This window comes from Echiichthys vipera, assembly GCF_963691815.1.
Source record: "Echiichthys vipera genome assembly, chromosome: 14".
In the NCBI taxonomy this organism is placed as follows: domain Eukaryota; kingdom Metazoa; phylum Chordata; class Actinopteri; order Perciformes; family Trachinidae; genus Echiichthys; species Echiichthys vipera.
The window spans coordinates 20,170,243-20,192,240 of record NC_139839.1 but is presented as its reverse complement, the minus strand read 5'-3'; the positions used below and the strand labels follow the sequence as shown (position 1 = coordinate 20,192,240).

The following is a 21,998-nucleotide window of genomic DNA, read 5'->3' as shown; positions in this document are numbered from 1 at the left end:
AGTGTTTCACCCAAAGGTATGTAATTTCATGTGTATAGTTAGATACCTATGAGCAATACTTTGTATATTTTAGCATCATCATTGTCGCCATCTTAGCGTTATACCTTGATCACCTGTCCCCTGTGCAAATAAAGACATTGGTCTTCATGGTTAATTATTTATCATCTTTGTCTTGTGGGCACTTCGTCATGAAAATCCAAAATATATACACATTTTTCACAATACTTTTTTTCCATTACATTTTTGACAAAACAACGATTTGACCACAAGAAGCAAAGCAGCAGGTGAAACTATAAAAGAATGATTCAATTTCTTTCTTTTTGCTAACACCTAAGTTCTGACATAGACAGAAAGACAAGGACACTCACATACCAAGTCAGATCCACTAAATGTACTGATTCCAAATTCTTTGACTTTCTACTGACACACTCTTAACAACAAGCATCCTAAATACTCAGCAGGTAAGCTGCGGCCAGGCCAACACAAAGGTAAGGCGATCACTGCGACAGTGATGCATGAGATAAATTTAGAAGTCCTTTTGGACCAAATTCCCATAACAAATCTGACAAATGTTTGGAGACAAATCAAAACCTCTTGCAAAAGCATGGAATTATATTTTGTCAAAATAGAACATCTTTTCTTGAAAGAAAAACAAAATAGTTCTGTTGGTTGAACAATAGCTCTTTGCGGGTTGGGAGCAGCCTTGCAATAGAAGAATCTTTATCTTTAACAGGCCAATCTTCAAGACAGGGCTGAGAGCGAGTCTGTCATATCAGTCACTTTGTATTGTGTAGGGGAAAACTCTGCAGCAAGGCTAAAAGCATTCCAGTCCAGTCCGTTCTTTCAAGTCATTGTGGGGAAATCTGATTGTATCCAACCACAGCTGGATAAGATGGGAAGAGGAGGAGAGACTGGATGTCTTGCCCATATGCATCCACACACACACACTCAAACCAAGCCCGCTCATGTTCCACGTCTTTGTCTCCATTATCTCCTCTCGTCCTACATCACGTTTTCAAACAGCTGCATGGATCTCATCATGTTCTCATCCTACATAGAGAAAAGACAAGTAATCAGGGCAGAATGATGCAATTAATGAGCAGTGTGCTGAACTCCTGTATAGTAATGGCATATAGGCTGTATAGGCTGCTTGAAGATAGCAGATTCCAGATATGACATCATTTTTCTTTGTACATTAAAAAGACAACAGTTTCAAGTGTTCAAAAATAGAGGACATGTTGATGTTTGGATGCTTTAACTCATTATTATTTGTGATTTTTAAGTCTATTTTCTATGGCCTCATTTAGACTTGCGTGTATTTATGTGTACTATTTCGAACATGTGGTGAATCTATTTACTGTATATATCAGCATGCCATATTTGCATTCTCATTGTCATTGTTAGACATGTTTTTTTAATTATTCAATGTTTTTGATGTACATATATTTTTTGTGTGTTTTGCTAAATATTAGATGTATAAGAAACAAAGTTATCTAAGCTCAAATGTCCACTTTCTAGCTTGCAGAACTTTAAACTTATTATCATCTTCATTTCAGTTGACAGCTCTCAAAATAAGTGAACCTTTGTGCTTCGATAAAATGTTGTATATTTAGTAGTAGCACATAGTTTCCTGAAGGTCAGGAGTAAAGGTCCATGCTCAAAATAAATAAATAAATTACGTACATGTACCACATATGTATAGGGACAAATCTAGGTAACTGTGGGTAAATTAATGCACTTTGAGTATTTCATTTACATTTGATACACATATATTTTATCCTCAGATGTAGGACAATACATACCTCCTGGCAGGCTATAACAAACTCCTCTAAAGTCACCACTCCATCTTTGTTTTTATCCATTTTCTGCAGAAAACAATGTAATGTGAATCAGTATAAAATAGAAGGTAATATCTGACGTGTCTATTGTGGGCTAATGTTGCAGTAAACAGACACTGTAGAAAACTGTTCACACCCATAAATGTTAAAAAGGTTAAAAAATGACTGCAATTGCTAATGATACAAAATGGTATAAACCTTATCAGAAAGTTTGTAGTATATGCAAAGTGTCTCGATAAAACAAGAGAGATTCATTTTAGAAACGACTGGCGATGACAAGAGCCATTATTGTAATAGTCAGATTGTTTTTCCTCATGCTGTGTTAACACAATGGGTTTAACATGTTACTGACAAAAATGTTGACTTTTACCAATGTTAATCTTATATATTAGAAATGAACCTGGAAAAAGGCGTCCACATGCTGCTGTGGGACATCTCCCTTTAGTGCAGGGTAGGTGAACTTGCCCATCATGTCATAAATGGCCCTCACAATCTCGGTCATTTCCTGATAAAAGAGGAGATTCACGTTGTGTAGAGACTTAGAGAAGGCACATTAGTAGATATAGTGACAGTCTATAGCACAGTCTCACCTCTCTGTTTATGTAGCCATCTCTGTTAATGTCATAAAGGTGAAACGTCCACTCGAGCTTTTCTCTCAGTGTTCCTCGCAGCAGTATAGACAAACCCATTACAAAGTCCTGGCAGCGTTGAAACAGAAGACAAAGTTAGGTTCCCAAAGCCTCTAGTGGAATGAAAGAAATAATATTTTACACAAACTGCAATCACAAGGCAGGATGACTGACCTTGAACTTAATGGAGCCATTGTTTGTAGTGTCAAATGCATTGAAAAGATAATGTGCATACATGCTTGCATCTGCAACACAACAAAATATGAAAGTGTGAGGGGTCTGGTTCTCAAAAATCTTCACAGAGCAATTAAAGAGATTCAAAGACATTGCACTTTACCTCCATGAGGGAAGAACTGTGCGTAGATGTGTTTAAATGTCTCCTCATTTACAACGCCACTTGGGCATTCCTGTGGAAGGAAAGAAGATGAAATATGGTTACTCTACTCAGTGACATCAATGTTTTTTCACTGTGCAGTCACAACCCTAATCACATTTGTCCCTGGAGTATCTTCTGGCTCAAACATGCTTTAGGATGTTAGCCAGCATTTTCTACATGCTTGGAGAGCAGAGGCATGCACCTCTTTTTTTCTATTTTTGTTTTCCAACTAATATAGCCTATCGTTTGAGTGAATACGAATGTGAAGCATTTATTCCCCACCACATTCTGACTGTCTGCTATTTGAGTCCTCTGCAAAACTACAGTATACAGAAGCTATATTTTATTCTTATTATATATTTTATTTTGTCACATGTAATATTAACATGAACATGTTTTGACTTAGACCAACAGTAAATTTAATAGATAATGGTTCAAGTAAAGGATTGTATTAAAGGTGCTACAAATTAACAAAACTATTATTAAACCTACAGTATATTGCAATGGCATGAGAGTTATGTATTGATATTTAATGAAGAGATTAGCTATCATTATGACAAATGGCTTAAAACAATACATTGTATATTCACGCAAAACCATACCCACACTGCTGCTGCAGGCCACCTTTTGTCCCTTATTTCATAGTGACAAAATTGGTAATCCTAGTCTAGGATGAAGTATCTTGGATGTTGGATGGATTATATGTACACGTTTTATCTGAGTCACCTGCAGGTCAAAGTTTAATTAGTCTAAGACATTCGTTTATAACCAAATAACAACATTAGTTTCATATGTTCTAACTAGCAGATGCTTGCATGCTAATGCACTAAACTAAGATGGTGACAATGCTGAACTTTGGCTTATACGGCACCTGCTAAACATCAGCATGTTAGCATTGTCAATATGAGTGTTAGCATTGTAACGTTAGCATTTAACTCAACACTGCTGTACCTGTGGCGCTGCACATCTTCTGCAGCATGCTCGCAGCAGAGCGTGTCCATTATAACCAACTGTAGCTGCTACATTGACCATAGAAGTCACACACTATTTGGAATGCACCAAAGGAATCTAATAATAATAACTGAATGTGCGTAATTACATTCTTGAAACCACGATAGAGGATCTGCAGCTCCTGTTTGGAGAAGTTAGTTTGGGCTTCCAATTGGTCAAGACCCTCTGGCCTGTGGCAGACCATCGTCATCTCAAGCTCATCATCTGTTTTATCTAAAGGGAAGAGGAGGAGAAAGAGATAAAAAAGAAATATGTTTACAACACAGAATCATTTCAAGACTTCTTCAATCCCGGTTTTACACATGCTCAACTCCAAGTCTTTAGAAATTTGAAAACTGTAATACAGAGGAGGGAAACGAGTCAGCGAAGCTTGAGATTAAGTTGACAAGAAAGATCTCCAATATCTGATTCGACGGCAGAAAAGAGCGCTCACGAGGGAAGCAAGAGAAGCAGCAGAAAAATTAGGCCAAAAGAGAATGACATGAACAAAAATATATATTAAAGGATGAGTTTGAGAAGAACTGCATGTACTTGACAAATATATTTCCCCTTAGGACGCAACATGGTGCTCAGTATCGGGTGCAGTGGAGATGGATGATGGTTAATGATGTGATGTGTGATCGTTCTGCTGTGGGCGATTGTTTGTCACTACGACTGTCTCCAGCTACAGGGCAATACACCCCGACATCCGGCAGTGGGCACAATCCACACTTCAGTGAGTTCTCAAACATAAGCAAACATCCAAGAGAAAACAGCCTCATATGGGTCTCTCTGGAAATCTTTATTGCTTCTTTACAGCGGCAGACACTTAGAAAATGGTTAAGAGATGAAACCTGAGGTAGGCTGATCAAACACATCTACAGCCTTATATTAAAATGGCAGCGGAGCATATATACACGTGGAGGTCTGCATAACTTGGTTACTTTTATATCCCAATTGGTCCCTGTGAGCAATATGTTTCTTTTTATGTAGACCAAGTGATATCTATTCCCTTGGATGAATTATTTCATTACAAAGATCCAAACACTGCCAAATTCCACAATGAAAACTGACTAAATTAATGATTTGACAAAGTATGCACCTACAAGCGAGTCAGTATCAGTAGGCTCACTTAACCTTTAAGAAAAGGAGATTAAGACTAATATAATACGTCTGATTTTTAGATGGCAGCAATGACTCATTCATTTCAGTACACTCAGCAGTGGTGTCAAGGTTAATCTTCAACACTGAAACTGTGTCTAAATTGTATCATCTACCGGAGGCCGTTTAAATTTGTAACAAATATCCTGTTGGTGATCTGCTTTTTAACCATTCCCTGAGGCCTCAACATGCGAAGAAACATGCTGAAAGTAAGCTCTAATTTGCAGCATTTGTTTCTTTGTACAATAATAACTGCTTCTACTTTAATCTTTAAATCATCTTCATTTGGATCCTTTGTTTATTGGATTTCATCTTCAATCTATGAAAAAACGATCTCAGCTATAAGTGTTTATTGAGATCAAACAACACATAGCCAACAAATATATGAGGCTTACCTATTAGCTTTATGTTAATTTAGAAATAATATGAAATGACAAAATACAAGTCTGAAAGAGATCTTCCACAACAATGCCAGCTCGTTATTGCCTCAAGGGTTTTGTGAATGCTGTGGAATATTGGCGGTCAGTTATCAGCTGATCATTCAGCATGTGTGTTTATGTATTGCTTTCTCAATCCTCCTCTCAGCTCCTGTTGCGTTCACCCTGACTATTGTTGTCATAGCGATCGACAGAAAGTATGAGTGTACGTATACTGGATTAAAAATAAGGTGTCAAACACAATTTGTGCATTTATCTTCCCTGTGAGTAAAAGCCTTTCAACACACTATACAGCAAAACAACAAAAGTGTTGTTTTACTGTACTTGTATGCGTGTGTTCTTTCCTCCGGAGTGCATTCACTTTCCTGCAAATGTGATAGCGTGATCCGAGACAGATGCAATGGAATGAGAGTGAGAAAAGGAAACAGGCACAAGTGTTGATTAGAGGAGGGGGGGGAGAGGCGTGCAGAAACGGGATGAGAAGAAGGAGGTGTGAAGAAAGAAGGTGAGAAAAAGAGAACAGATGGCAGAATAGGATCACACAATATGCTTGGAGGACATGAAAAGACAAATTATAGGATTTACTGAAAGACAAACTTAAGTTATCGATCTCAGAGGCAGGTTGAGGAAAAGGGCATATTGATTTTAAATTCTGTATTTACTAGGCTATGTGTTATGTTAGCCCTCTTTTCTAAATGTGGCAAATAGGTTGTTTGTTACATCAGGGTGAACAACAGCAGAATCCCCAAGGTCACTGGTAGATATGAAGAACTGGATAGGACCCAGAGGATCTATAGCCACTTAATGACAACCATCTGGGAGACTAGTATCATTTATTTAATGACCGCCTGGGGTTTAAAACACTTCTATACAACATCAATCTCACCAGGTGACAAACTTATCAGACTGCAAGATATACATAGCTATATTTAACTAAAGCCCTATTTGCAAGGGACTACTATGCCCCGCATGAGATAAGCGAAGCCTGTATTTTACTCAAATGACATTATCCCCTGCATATGATGTCATGGTTCTGTCATTTAAAATGGCTCATACAACCCCAAATTACAGAGATGGCGATACCTATGGGAATAATATTAACACATGACCTCTGCATTTGGCAAAATAGCATATAGTAGGTCATTTGCAGTGGCATTGTTACCTGACAAATTACAGACATGGCAGATTCACACAGGAGTAAGATCACAGACATCCTCTGTAATTAATACAATTTACTCTGTTTGCAGGTAATATGAGTTACATGCAAATCGGCCTTAAGGGATTTATTGAGATTAAAGGGGAGCACCACCTAACTTATGAATTCTAGTATGTTATCATCAAAGCCAGAACCAGAGAAGTAAGTATCACACTTGTGATACCATCAGGTAAAGTCTGGAGCTGCTCCACAGACGATGAATGGAAGACTGATTCTGTTTCATTCTTTTTCTTCTTTCTTTTTTAAACCCAAATGAGCTTTGTTTTGTTGTCGTGCTGCAAATGTACTCATAAGTGTATTTCCCTGACTGCACAATGTCATTTATAACATATTTCACAATTCAGTGTCTATGGAGCAGGTCCACACTTTGTACTTAGACCATACATAGACCATAAGGCATAGATATAGACCAGAGGAATAACATGTATGAATTTTGAAAGTGGGAAATTCTGCAGTCTCTCTTACAACATTCCCTGTGTTGATTTTTATATGCAAGACAAGAGTCTTGATGTAAATAGTGTAACAGCTGTACCGGCACATAAACATACATCTACTGAAAGGGAAGTGTTACATGATGAAGAGATGGAGACAGTTATAGGTGTGTGTCAGCTGGTGATTCTATAGAAAGCCTGCAGGTCCGTCATACTGTTGAAGCCAGCTGCTGCAGGGGCTTCAGGCCAGTTAGTGTTTACACACACACATAATTTGAGTGACTGGTTGTAAAGGTGGTACACGTCTTACACAATAGGTTGGATCCTGTGTGCTTTTCTGATGTGCATTGTGAAGACTTAGCCCAAGTGTAAACAAAGCCAAAGCAGAAAGAATGTCTCATTCCCCAACTGTATGAAGTGTTTGCTAACCTGACTCCGCCAGATGGATTGATTCACATGATTCTCATTTGCTCAGCATATCCATCTGGGAACTCTCGCTTGGAGATCTTTTGGGAAGGGGAAAAAATACTGGTTGCTGATTGGATAAACTATCTGCCTATAAACAACATACGGGCCAAATCAACCAATCAGAGCAACAAAGCGTATGATGTACTAACAGCGCTGGGGCAAAGCCCAGAAAGTGAACAGCATGTCGGTAAAGGATATTTTACCGTTTGTGCAAGGCGTATTTATGGTTAAAAGGCACGTTATCAGGTGCCCGGTCCATATTCCAACAGAAGGAACCAAGAGAAAAAAAGCGTTAGCGAGCGGCTTGCTCGATAGCTGGGCTCATCTCATCCGCAGAAGCCGCCATGTTGTTTATACTAAACAGTCGCTTGTCGTTTTGTCTCACATAAATCTGCCTCAAAACCAAGGCTGGTTGGTCGTTCGCTTGGCATACAGCTCCAAATTTCTCTGTTGCATGTTACCAGACTGATCTGCGAGTAAAATACAATGGAGCTTGCGAGATCAGGATGGTCTCACGAGGTGTTCGAAGTGTTTGTCCCTTTGTCACCAGTAAGTTTTCTTGCTGAGAGTTAGATCAATATCACTCTCATGTCTGTATAGTAAATATAACACCACAATCAGCAGCTGGTTAGTTTAGCTTAGCATTTAGACAGGAAACATGGGAAACAGGTAACAAAATCCACCTAGCATTGCCTCTAAATCTCACTGATTTACAGGTTATCTTGTTTTTTAAATTTGTAACTTCCTGGAGTCTCTACTTGTTGCCTTGCAACCTCACGGTGTCAACAAACTCTTGGAAGTTACTGCGCCCAGAAAATAATTAGTCAGGCACAGAACCCTGTGAAACAACATGCTATTTTTACATTTCAGTTTTGATTCAACTAAAACAAAGGAGATGTCACATTTTAATGAGTGAGCTTTAAAGATGCTTCAAGGCTGATATTGTCTTTGGACAGAGCCAGCTGTTTCCCCCTGATTGTCTTTGTACGAAGTTAAGCTAATTGGATGCTGATGCTGGTGGGTAGCTGTATATTGCAAAGACATGTGGTATCAATCATCTCTTGAAACTCTCACCTGGAAGAAATGCATTTCCCATGACCTGAAACTATCCCTCTTTATTTCTAACGACACATAAGGTTATTTCAGAATGACAGCAGTGACTTTTTTCATCATCTTTTAATCTATATATATGTATATATATATTCTTACATTTATGCCATGGAACAACAGCACATGTTGGAGTCTTGGAATCAAATCATCTTGGAAATGACTGGACTGCATATAGTACTTTTATGCAAAGCACTTCAAGCTTCTCATTGACCCAGTTTCTCATTTCTAATTTGCACATACACTCATACACCATTGAGGTGCTGGCCAACCTTTGGGAGCTATTTTGGGGTTCAGCATATTACCCAAGGACAATTTGTTTTGCTTGTTTGTTTGTGTTTTATCAAATCTTTTGACACCAGGCTTTTGTGGTATACCACTGAAGGAGATGCACTGAGATGTCTTTGTACAGTCCCTGTGCAATGGCAATAAAATGTATTCTATTCATTTGGACAGAAGGAACCAGGGATCAAACCCCAAACAAATTTAGTAGTTGAAAGACATCCGCTCTACATGCTCTCTGCGCCACATCTGCTCCACAAACCTTCAACCTGTGCAGTGACTTTTGTCTGTGCTTGTGTTGTGATTCCTGACAAATCAGACACCAGGGATAAATCCACCATCCTGGGGACATATATTGTAGAATGGATGGTACTGGTGGCCAGTGACACAAACCGCAATCCCTCCAGTCAGAATTAGTTTGCGCACATACAGCACATTAACTGTTGTGTGGTCTACAGTATCGTATTTTATATAACCAACTCTCTGGTTCAGACTTTTTGATTTGTATACAGCTTTGACCTACCTCTCTGCCCATCTCATGAAGCTGTGACTTATTTTCCGTCCTGGGGATCAATCTTATCTTTTCTCATCTTATCTCATATGCACAGATGGCAATGCAAGACCAACTTTAATGGAGTTTAAAAAAAAATACAGAATGACCGCTGTGCATTTTCTCACCATTTTGTTAAAGGCTTTTATCAGAACAAGGACAGAAGACTCATCTCATCAGCATAAAAACAAACACCGAGCACCACCTTTGTCTTGTGGGGTGCTACATCTAATGTCAGAGAGTAATCTCTTTGCTAGCTGGTTCATCTATTTTATCTCTGTTTCACGCTGCTATAAAATCATCATTCATCCTGGCTCAGTATGGTTCAAACCCTCCTCTCATGCCCCCACAACCTAGTCTCCATGACAACGAGGATCTCAAGCATAAGGCCAGCGAGAGGTTTGATATGTGAGCTGCCTGTTAATTCACATGCTCTCGCCTGAACCATCTCCCCCTCTCTCTTTCAGTCACTCACTTGTACATTCAACAGCCATCCGCACAAAACACACATAGGTCAGAGTCAAGGGCACTGATTTTGTTCTTCATTATTTTTTAAGGACGTGCTGCTACGTGGCATACTGTAATCTCTTCTTCATGACCTCAGTGTTATGCCCCACATCACTTATGACTTATCACTTATCACTTATCACTTGATCTTTCACAATTCTGTATCTTTTCTATACTGTTGTATAGGGGAAAAAAATGCATCAATGCTTTTGGTTAATGTACTTTACATGTCATTTGATTACATGCACATGAAATAAAATGAGGTTTTCTGACTGACTTCTTTCTTTAACAATTTATGGTTACTCCACAGTAATATGGCAAAAATACACTTTTTTATGGTAAATATGCATGTGTGAAACACGTAGAACATAACATGGAATACATTTTATGGATTACAATTGGTCCAAATTTTTGTCTGAACGCTTTCTTTCTGTGTGGAATTGTGCTTTGCTCACTCTCTCAGTTTAGTCTAGCTTTCTGTTGCTCTTTTGTCTTCTTTCCATCTTTTCCTGGCTAATGTTGACGTACCTCTGGATGGTCTCCTCTGCTTGGTTTGCATGGTCAAAGTGCCCACCACTGCACCCATGTTGTCGCCGTGGAAACCAGCCTGGTCAAACAACCCAGAGTGTAATATTCCTCTATTTCACGATTTTGTTAGCCTTTCGTTGTGATCTGCCTCCACAGCTGTAATGTTAAAGGGGCTTTGCCCCGTTAATTCCTCTCACTGCTTTCAGATCTGGTACTGAGGGACGAGTCTCTTCTTTAGCTGATTCTGTTGGATTTCTGATTTCTCTCTCCAAACACACACACACGCACGTACACACAAGCTGCTCCTGCCTTTCTGCGCCACTCCCTCCGTTCTGTGCCTGATTCAACTCATCTGTCAGCCTTTCCCTCTATTTCTAGCTCCCTGCCTCCTCATGCGCTCATGTTGTTGAGGAGTGCTGGTAACCGGTGCAGTAGTCAGTAATAACTCCACTGACAAGTGAATGGTAGCAGGTGAAGGAAATATATTTCAAAGTGATATATCCCAGTTCAGGGATTTTATCCCTGTTCTCATTTTAAGTTGCTATTCATTACCTATTTCTTCACACACACACGCACGCACACACACACACACACACACACACACACACACACACACACACACACACACACACACACACACACACACACACACACACACACACACACACACACACACACACACACACACACACATGGTTTGTGCCATAATGAGCATGCCCACGTGTGTGTGTGTGTTTCAGGGCTAGACCTTTTCCTCTCTCTCGTGTTCTAATGCAGAGTGAAACCGAGATTTAGTGATTTTTTTACTGCGGTACAAACAAGAACATTAGAGTGTTTAATAGTGTCAATTAATATTCATGGAGCAGCTTCAATTTAAGAAAATGAGACTGTGTGCATTGGGGGAAGGGAAGCCGTGGGAGTGAGTAATGTTCATTTCTCTACAAGTGCTGAACATTAAAAACCAAAAAGGGTTGTTGGATGCAGAAGGAAGTGTTTATTATAGTATGAGTGCTTTTGAATGACAATATCATTCACTGTGGAAAAAGCAACTAATGAGTAAAAATATATCTTCGATAGGAGATTAGCTGTTTTAGGATTTAATGTTAATATGACATACTGTATGAGCAGTGTTTCTCAGGAGGACAATAACATATTTTAAAGAAAGACATTTTAAATGCTATTGCTTTGGGATGTGTACTGAAAAGACACTGAGTGAAGTTGAGAAAATGTGAATGTCTTTTTTTAATATTGGCAGCAGACCAGAAATGTAAATGTTCTCTCTACTTCTCTTTCTCTCTGTTTGTGTGTTTTTGTGTTTGTGTGTGTGTGTGTGTGTGTGTGTTTGTGTGTGTGTGTGTGTGTGTGTGTGTGTGTGTGTGTGTGTGTGTGTGCGTGTGTGTGTGTGTGTGTGTTTGTCAAGGGGCTCGTTTCTATTTGCAACGGGAGAAATAGAACTGCGATACTTGTAATTTTTGTTTATGCCTCCTGGGCTCAGATGAAATGCTGATTTTTCCAGGAAGTTGGGAGGTGGGGGGTGTTGTGTGTGTGTGTGTGTGTGGGGGGGGGGGGGGGGGGGGGGACTGCCATTTTTTCAATGACATTTCAGCGTTCTTCAGTCTTGAAAGTTGTGCTCCAAGTTCCTTTGTTTGAGATGTACAAAGAGTAAAAAGCTATGTGAAAGTAATACTGTGGCATCTACGACGTATTGCATCATGAGTTTAAGTGCCTAAATTCTGTCTCGCATAAATATTATATTAATTCTCTCATAGTTATGTAAGCGTTAAAAAACTGGCCTTATCACTGCAATGTGTTTGACCACATTGTTTGAATAGCTGAGACCTGCACATAACTAAGTATGCAGGTTGTTGGTATTCAGATTAAGTTGCGTGTGTTTATGTGTGCATGCTGTTTGCTGAGGGATGTCCTGTGATTGCCCAGGTGGAGCTGAGGTAACAACTTAGCATGCACTGATTAATTAAACATAAAGTCATGCATAATTCTGAGACACCTCTCTTGGGCTAGGTGTCCTACCTTTTCCTTACAGCCCTTTCCCTTGTTGAATGGTCCAAATTCCCCCACTGTGTCACACTAGAATAAAAAGTTACCTCTTTACCTTTACGGATCATGCAGCGATTTCTTAAGATATCTTTCATTCATTTTACTTCCTGGAAAAAATAGCATTTCATCTGAGCCCTGGAAGCATAATCAAAAATTACAAGTGATATCGCAGTTCTATTTCTCCCTTTGACAAACACACACACACACACACACACACACACACACACACACACACACACACACACACACACACACATACACACACACACACACACACTCACACACACACACACACACACACATTCGCAGATGGTGAGTATTTAGAAAACTATAAGTGACTCAGAATAATCCCCTGACAGATGTTAGCCATCTGGAACCTCCTTTCTGCAGCGTATCACCCTGCACGGTGACACTGCACTGCAGTCTGACCTCATAATCTCCTCATTATTTTTTAAGCAGTTCATGATCTACACAAGTCAGCTCTCCACCACCAACAGGCAGGAATCAGCAGTCAAATCTGTGTTAACAACACATATCATCCTTTCTATAGCAACATGCCAATTGATATCCATAACAGTCAGTAGATTCATGACGTTCCTTTTCCACTGACTTGTTTCTTGTCTTGACTCTTTCAATCTCCCGCTGCATTCGTCTTTCCTGTAATTTGGATGAATACATAATTATTTCTGAAAAACTATTTAACTCATGCATCACAAAAATTGAGGTAAGCTTCAATGTCCCCTTCTGTGACAGACTGGGTTCTTTAAATGTGATAGAATAACACATTTTCACATCTTCAAGGATCAAGAAATTAAATTTGGGGGAAAAGCAGTGTTTGGAAATACTCTGTTGAGGGAAACTGCAATCTCTGTTTTGGCCTGGGATCGAAGTTCCAGTCGTGGTCAGTGCTCATCTGTCTCATCATTCAATTATTTCATCTTTACTGCTCTCTTCTTCACCTCAACGTGCCTCTTTCCCCTGCATATGCCATACAGCTAGTTGTGTGTGTGTGTGTGTGTTTTAAATACATGTTTTACACACATTGTAAATAGTGAAAATAGGGTTTTAGTAATTGATGAACTTTTCATGTAAAAAAAAAAATTAGCTCAAAGTTTTTTCTCCATTTCATCAATCATCAATTAACCTAACACGTGCATGTCTTTGGACTGTGGGAGGAAACCGGAGAACCCGGAGGAAACCCACGCAGACACAGGGAGAACATGCAAACTCCACATAGAAAGGCCCAAAACTATTAAAATAATACAATTCCTTATATTTACCAGTTTATTATTATTAGTAATAATAATAATAATAATAATAATAATAATAATAATAATACTACTACTACTACTACTACTAATAATAATAATAATAAAGGGAAAAGTACCCACCATATGTTGTTATGAATTGTGTATTATCAAATGCTGATTTGAATAGTAACAAAACAGAATGTCATTTGTTTCTTCTGCCTTTCTTGTGTATTAAAAATAATATATACTACTACTACTACTAATAATAATAATAATAATACTAATAATAAATATAAAAGTATGTTGAATCAAGGAGAGAGTTCCATTTAAATAAATATTACAAAAGTGGGGAGTATATCCGTGCTTGAATCTGTGTGAATCTATTGGTGTTTTTTTTTATTCTTTTACTCTCTGTTTGCGGTACTACTTTTGTGTTATGTTGGTGTAACTATACTTGAACAACAGGTGGCAGCAGAGTACAACATTTCCTGATACAGTCAGCAGATTGAGTCACAATTACAAGCTCATTTTGCTCTTAACAAAATACAATGCGAGCAAAAACTAATATACATATACATAATACATAATGAGCACTCCGGCAGAATCTAAAGTATCCTATTACATCACCCTGACCATCACCATAATGTTCACTGCACTACTGCAATACTTCTATGTCCATTAAAAGATGACTCTTATAATAAAGTACAGTAAAACAATGAGGCTAGAGAGAATGAACGTGAAGAATGAAACACACCGACGAGGCAGGAGATAAAAATAAATCTAGAAGATGGTTACATAAAAGTGTGTAGTGAGGTGATGTAAAAAATTAAAAGCAGAGACACACACTGTCAGCTCCGATCAACTGCTTTTACAGCTACAGGAAGAGTGAAAGAGAACGAGAGGAGAAGGAAGAGAAAAGGGGTTTTGCTGGGAAATTCTGCTGTTTGTTTTGGTTATTGTGGAGCTATGGTAGAAGCACACAGGCCGGTCTGAATATGTCTCTGCAGTGGGGATGATGCGACTCCCGCTGCAAGGTTATGCACTTAGAGGACACATGTGAGTTGTAATAGAAAGGGACAGGTGCAGCATGGGCCCGGATGAGAGGGTTTCTGTCTTGGGCTACACTCCAGCTGTTTTTAATACGATCTGACTCTGTACGAGAAATAGCGCAAAACACAAGATTGTGTATTTTACAGTAGTTGTGGGAGCAAACAAGGAAGTGACGTATCTGAGTCAGGGCAGAAGTGTAATAGGAACGTGTGTATGGATTTAAGAGGGTAACATATAGGGGATGGACTGGGCATAGAGAGGTGAATGTGGGTCAATTAAGTTTACAAAAGAGCAAAAAATAAATAATTAAATAAATAGTGATCGCACATAGTGACCATGAACGTGACAAGATGGCGGACTCTGAAAGAACAGGCTCACCTGCAGTTACAACTTACTGTACCTTACCTAAGGTTTATATTTTAATATTCAGTTATCACTTTTTGTTTAATGTTACCTAGCTTAGTTTTGTCAGACACATCCCATATGTTAATATTAATACTCGGTTTTGTGTAAATAGTGTTGACGCAAGTTGTTCGGTGGCTTATACAGCTGCCAATGTTAATTATGAGTTATTCCAGCAAAAATGATCAACAATTTAAATACGCCTGCACGCTCATGAGCCAGACACATTTTCAGTCACATCTGTCTGGAACCAGGAACTTTGCATGCATGGACACATGTCTTGATCATGTTGTTAAGCTGTCATTAAAAAGAAACTAAGCAGAAGCATTTTGCCTCAGATAACGCAACAGCAAAACTCTCGTTTAGTGTCAATACTATGTGAAACAAGAGTATAAAGTACATCAAACAAAATACATTAGCCAATATAAACCTAAGAACAAGTGTCCTTCAGCTTTAGGGCCCGAGGCATATCACCACCCAACACAAACTCTCAACACTCCAGCTTTCAATGTTTAAAGGTCTGAAAATGAATATACATGTTGCTGCATTTGTAAGCAGAACATTTTAAAGGTGAGCGGGCAGCAAGTTTTACGGTTCATGCGTGTGCAGGCGAATATGCTTAACAAACCAAACTACGTGCGTGCTGGAGATGAGGGACTTACATTTTTCAGTCTAACTGACATGCTTGCGTGTTTGAAGCTGACTATGCATGTGTGTGCATATTTACATGTCTTCTCCCATGCATATGATAGATATGCAGAGCAGAGATGATGATGTGCGTCTGAGATACTTTTATAATGAATTGTGGGTTTCACGCAACTACAACCACAGGGAAAAAAATTAGGACCATTGTCTCACATTCTATAAACCTAGCAAGATCACTCTGATGTCTAAGTAATTTGTTATCATAGCCAAATATTATGCATTGTTTTCTATGTTGCAACCCACTGTTTGGCATGGCCACTAAAGATCATCAACATTCACAATTGTGCATGAGGATTTTGACAATATTACCCAGTAAATGGAGCCAAATGTAAACAAAAGCCATGGTAAAAGCAACAATACAACCTTGCAAACTGGTATCCTGCAAAATTGATTGATCTATTTTTAATACATGGACTAACAGTGGACAGCCAACACATTTAAGTCTGTAATTTGATGCTGTAGAAGGTTGGTTAGCATCAGTGAGTCTTTTATGAATCCAGACATTCATTAGACCAGCCTTGATTTTGGAATTATACTACACGGCTGCTTACTGAAGAACTCAATCATTTGACACAAAATTTAAAAACCACCACCAGAAATGATCGGACCATTCAGAATTGCCAATGCCATATAATAAATATATATAATAAACCTTCCTCAAATTGACATGGAGAAAATTAAAATACTGGGCCTTTTTTGTATTGATTTAAAATTAATATAAGTTTCTACAATTCTATACCCCATGGATATCTTTAATTTGTTTAACATTTATGGACACAATAACAAGAACATATGAACAATATGTGATGCAATCTGTTAGTGGCTTGTAGTGTGCTAACCCTGTTTACATGTGTATAAAGCTTGGGCATGTTGATATCACAACGAGGAGCTGATATTGCATAATTCACACATTGAAACACACATACATTTCACCAAGTGTTGTGCTAAATTAGAAAGCTGTCCATATATTCTCCCACAGCAGGAAAACAAACAGACAATAAAATCCCACTGTGGGTTGACATGGTAGAATCAATTCTCAGTTTTGAAAAAGTTAGACATTTGTCTAGAGGCACAGAATTAGCTCAGTGATGGTCACTTATAGAGGTAAAGACGACACAGCCCATGCACTGCCCTATGCGCAAACATCTCAAGCCTAAGTAACATGAGGTCAACCTTATGCTGCAATCAGCAAACCATGAAAGAGCATTGGAGGAGAAGCAGCAAACATGCACATAGGCACAGTGTCAAAGGATAAGATGTTCGATAGAATACGCTCCATTTCATCGACTGCTCTGCCTTAAAGGATGCAGAGGGCAAGATAACGGGCATCTATGAACACAACAGGAGCCTTGGAGGTGTCATGGAGAAAAAAACACGGAATCCATGCTCTGGAATTACAATGATTACTTCTTACTTAATACGCTTTGGATCTCTATTTCTCGCTCTTATGACACTCCAAAAAATGACAAAAATTACAGTAGCTTAACACAGGACACAGGCCAATTTCTAAACCTCAGCATTCCCCCCACATTATTACTTTACTTTTCTAATTAGTCCAAGCAATTGAAGATTAGCCTCTTACTGTAAAAGTAGGTTTGGAATTGTTCACATATTTCTGTGTTATATAAAAGGCTATTAACAGTCTCTCAGTTATTAGACGCTACAGATATGGAGCTTCACCACATGACCTAGATTGTCAACCCATGCGGCCATAAGTAGGCTGTTTTGTTTCTAAAACAGCACAGCACCAGACAAAACCATCACTATAGAACAGTAAGTTTTCTTAGTCGCAGGTTTCATTACATTTCATCTCAGTGGTAGACATTGTAATACTTGCTGGTTTTCTTTATATATCTAAAAAAAAGTTTTTGATAGTCTATTGGACAGTCCCACTCGGCTGGGTTTCCCCACCCTCTTCTGCCGGCGATTTGAAATCGGCCTGCACCTGGGTCTGGAAAAGAGCAGGTCCATTCTTCTCATTTCCTATCCCATATTTTTTGATCCAATCATCGAGTTGGCTTTTTTTACCTGGCGCGCTATTGGCTGGTTAAACCCGATGACAACAGAGAAGTGTCGCAAGCAGCTATGTTTTTACAATTTACATTCAACATGGCAGCCACCGAAGCGCAGCAACCACTACCTGTTGATGCAGTTTTAAATGATATCAGTGGCAAATGTTCTTTGAAAACTGATCAGAATCTTGCCCTGGAGCAACCTATCCATAGAAAGGATGTATTTGCTTTACTGCTGATTGGTTTTGGTAAAAATTGAATCTACCAGTTAGCCCCGCTGGTGGCCAAACGAACGTCATCCCAATCATTGGTCTGAGTTGTTGAAGGACTGTCCAATTGCATGCAACCATTTGAACTACACCCACCTCTTGTGCGGAAGAAAATAACAACAGCCTTCCCAGACCAATGTGCAATCTATGATTGAACTTCTGGTCTGGCAAAAGCCAGGCTACAGTCCTACTGAAGAAACACATCCCAGATGAAAGGCAGCAGTAGTCAGTGAGTGTTTTGTCAGTTTAAAGATAAAACTGGGTATGCATCAAACTTTTCTGCGTTATATGAGTAGCAGTAATATTGTTGCTCCTGTCAGTTGCACATTCATACTTACAGAAACTGTAGACAATACCTGTATAGGATCAAACATTCTACAAGCTGCCAGCTCTTAAGTTGTGTTCTTACAAATAATATGCTACTGTTGAAGTGATTTGTTGTTGTATTACAATTACATATAGTTCTTGACATATATGTTTATTTATTTATGTATGTATGTATGCACAGTACATGTGTATGTGTGTGTTTTTTCTGTTGTCAATTGTTAAGAAATCAATTCAATTCCGGGCAGTGGATGCAAACGATTTAGAGCTATAGATAATCAACAGATCAGAACGATAGCCAATGGGATTTGAGTTTGAGAGCTAGATGGTGAGAGTATCTACTGCACCTGCACCAATATTTTATGTGTGGGTTTAATTTGAGATGCATATCAAACAAAAATATCATCAAGTTTTTTCTGGAAGTGAGTGCAGATCAGCGTGTTTTATCAGTGGTGCCTGACTTCCAGCTGAACTCTGACTCAGCATTTGATTTTTGCTGTTAAGGTGAAAATTAACTTTTAACTAGAGGATGATGGAGTTCCCAAGGAGAGATGCAGGCCTTTTAATGCAAAGATGATGAACAAAAGATCGAGAGTGCACTGTAACAGTTGCCCTAACGTCGAATGGATGGATGATGCACACATAACCTCATCATCACCTCTTGAAGTTGTACTCAGATGATGCAGGAAGAGGGGTAATCCCTTGCAAGTAAAATGTAAACCCTTGATCACAGTGTTCTCTAAACAAATTATTATTATTGAGAAAATAAACCACGTTTTCCTGATTTACCTGCTTGTTTGCACATTACGTTGGTGAATAGCTAATGTTTGTGGGGAAGATCAAAGTGATAAGAGTGGAAATAAATATGTCGAATGAAAACATAAATAGCAAATACATTTTAAATAGGGAAAGTTAGAATGGCAATGTTAATAAACCTTCATTTTATCCATAATTTATCTATATTTTTGTAGCAGTGGTGCAAAGATCTGTGGAATGATGGTATCCTAAAGTAAAGGTTTCCAACCTGTTTAAGGTGTAATCTCGTCACATGTAATAGACTTAGTGTGTACCGGAATTGAGGAACTGTGAGCACTGTTTCATTTGAAGTAGTTTTAAATGCCCCCAAAAGGTGAAAATATCCCTGTTGAGAGCCACTGGTCTCTATGATAAAGAGCCACACATCAAACTCAGCTACATTATCACATCTTACGATCAGATAAGAGGTAAAGTGTATTTGTATTCTGAGTATGTGAGCTGAAACTCTCAAAGATGCACCTGCAATGCAAGGGCTCAGTGTTTTACCTCAAGGACACTGTGACACAACATATGGCTGCTGATCAATTGACTTCTCTTTGGCTGACTTTGCCCACTGGCTGCTGCAGTTTTATTAAAACAGAACTCAACATTGCCGTGTTAATAGTATCTTTAGTTACAGTGTAGTCTGAAAACTGAAGGTGTTTCAAATAATTTAACTTGGTTAGACAACAGTGGCTTTTGACATTCATTTACACTATTGTATGAAAACACCACTTGAGCACATTATTACAATATGGTTGACATCTGTTGGGTTTCAAGACTCTCTAAAGCCCATTTCACACTGGAGAAAAAAAACCCCACCAACACCCACTGACATTTATATTTTGTCTTAAGTGGGAAAGTTAACAATCGGCATTAATTCCCAGGACTCTGTAGCCACGGGTATTTATTGGCTCCAGCTATAAACAGCAGTGACGGGAACATGACACGTTGGTCGATCGTACCCATTGAACAAGTCACCGCACAAATCTGGTCTACTACGCAAGCATCAACACTTAAGTTAGCTGCCAGCTAATGTTAGCTAAAGGTAAGGGCAAGGTTAAAAGACGGTTGATTTCGCCTCTTTTTTACGATGTGAGGCTACAACATCGCTCTCTGTGCAAGCAGCGCTGTAAGATTGTTTGGAATTACCACCACCGAGTTTAAAGGGGATTAAATAAGGAACAGATATAAAAAGAAATAGCGACCATGACATTTTCTCATTACCTTTTACTAGCTCTGTTTTCAGGTGTGTTTGCGACCTGAATGTACCACACCAGAAAATAGTTTGACAGAAAACAGGTATAATACGTGCGCTGTTTATTAGTTCAACTATGTAAATGCACATTTAAGAGAAAGATGAAAGGTGAGTTTATCTGTATAGGAGTAAAAAGTCGCAGTACCTTTTGTAAGTGTTCCTGACACCAATCTCTGCAGGGACTGGATTAGTTTGAGCACCCCCTGCCTGCAGCGGCAGGTACAGCCAGCCATCCTGAGGCAGAGGTAGAGGCAGGGGCAGAGAAAAACGGTATCCTCCAATATATCGAGTAAAACAGGATCGAATTCACAAGTGTCTCAGTAATGTCCTTTCAGGAGATATTGCTATATTGTGGGGAGAGGCCTTTACTGCAAAGAAGAATCTGCCTCAGTAGTTTTTGTGATGTCCTTTAAGGGGATCCTTGTGAAGAAAAAAACAAGAACAAAGATAAATAATAATTCACCTAACTAAATTCAGCTGGTAGTGTAGAAACTATGTATCTTCCTTTTAAACAGAGTAACACCTGAGTACCTGTTTACACCCTAATTCCCTCAGTAACTGAAGGAAACATACAAATACACACACTGTGGTGAAGTTTAGAGGCAGGTATTAAAACTGTGATAGAATTCCAAAAGAGCCACAGGGGCATAGATTATTCAAAATAAAAATCCAGACCTGTACGTCAAACTTGTAAAAAAGCAAAGTTGTGTTCCCCGGGACAAAATGAGTCAGAAGATAAATTATTAAATGGACTCCAAAAGTAGAACATGAAGAGGCGCGTGCCCTGGAAGTTCTGTTCTGTCCAAGAAAAACCAGAGAACCTTGTCCAGTTCTTTTCACCTCCTCTGCAAATTTATCTGATCACGCTTTTCTTATCCTCATGTCTCGGGTCTTGTGAGGTAGCAGTCTCTCCTCCGGTGTATATTTCTCTGTGAGGTTTTTTCTCTGAGCTGCAGTGGGAGCCCTGCGGCTGTGGTCTGTGGATGAGCTCTGCTCTGGTGCTCTCTGCAGAACTGTACTGCAGCCACTGCGTTACCCGCCCTCCCTCTTCTATGCTCCCTCCTCCTGTCTTGCATATGGGTTTCCTCACTCTCAGTCTGGCTAACACTCTTTCTTCTCCCTTTTTTTCTTTTAGAGCCATAGCATGATAGATGATCCAGTAAACAGTGTTAAAAAAAAGGGAATTTAAGGTTGGTGGTTCATGGTTTAAGGGTAGAACTGAGATGCCTGTGGCAAATAAATTTAGTCAAGTTTTATGAACTACTGCAACATCTTTTCCTCATTATCCTAACAAATACTTTAAATAAAAACGACACTCATTCATAGCACATTGCTGTAACAGTTAGTTAGTTAGA

The 21,998-nt window shown here is 39.0% G+C and overlaps 1 protein-coding gene across 2 annotated transcripts; it reads right to left on the bottom strand.

The window, feature by feature from the left end:
* Nucleotides 1-991: 991 nt before the first annotated feature.
* kcnip1b (Kv channel interacting protein 1 b) lies at nt 992-20,876 on the bottom strand (the record flags this gene model as incomplete). 2 transcript variants are annotated; one of them, XM_083926630.1, is made up of 8 exons in its annotated part: nt 992-1,050; nt 1,803-1,865; nt 2,239-2,343; nt 2,429-2,536; nt 2,642-2,712; nt 2,805-2,874; nt 3,943-4,067; nt 20,789-20,876. In XM_083926630.1, 8 exons carry the CDS (start codon nt 20,874-20,876, stop codon nt 1,003-1,005), a joined length of 678 nt encoding a protein of 225 aa, XP_083782756.1. In that variant the 3' UTR covers nt 992-1,002. The 2 variants fall into 2 exon arrangements, with proteins under 2 accessions (XP_083782756.1, XP_083782757.1); XM_083926631.1 differs by lacking the exon at nt 20,789-20,876 and adding an exon at nt 10,521-10,593.
* Between the last annotated feature and the right edge of the window lie 1,122 nt (nt 20,877-21,998).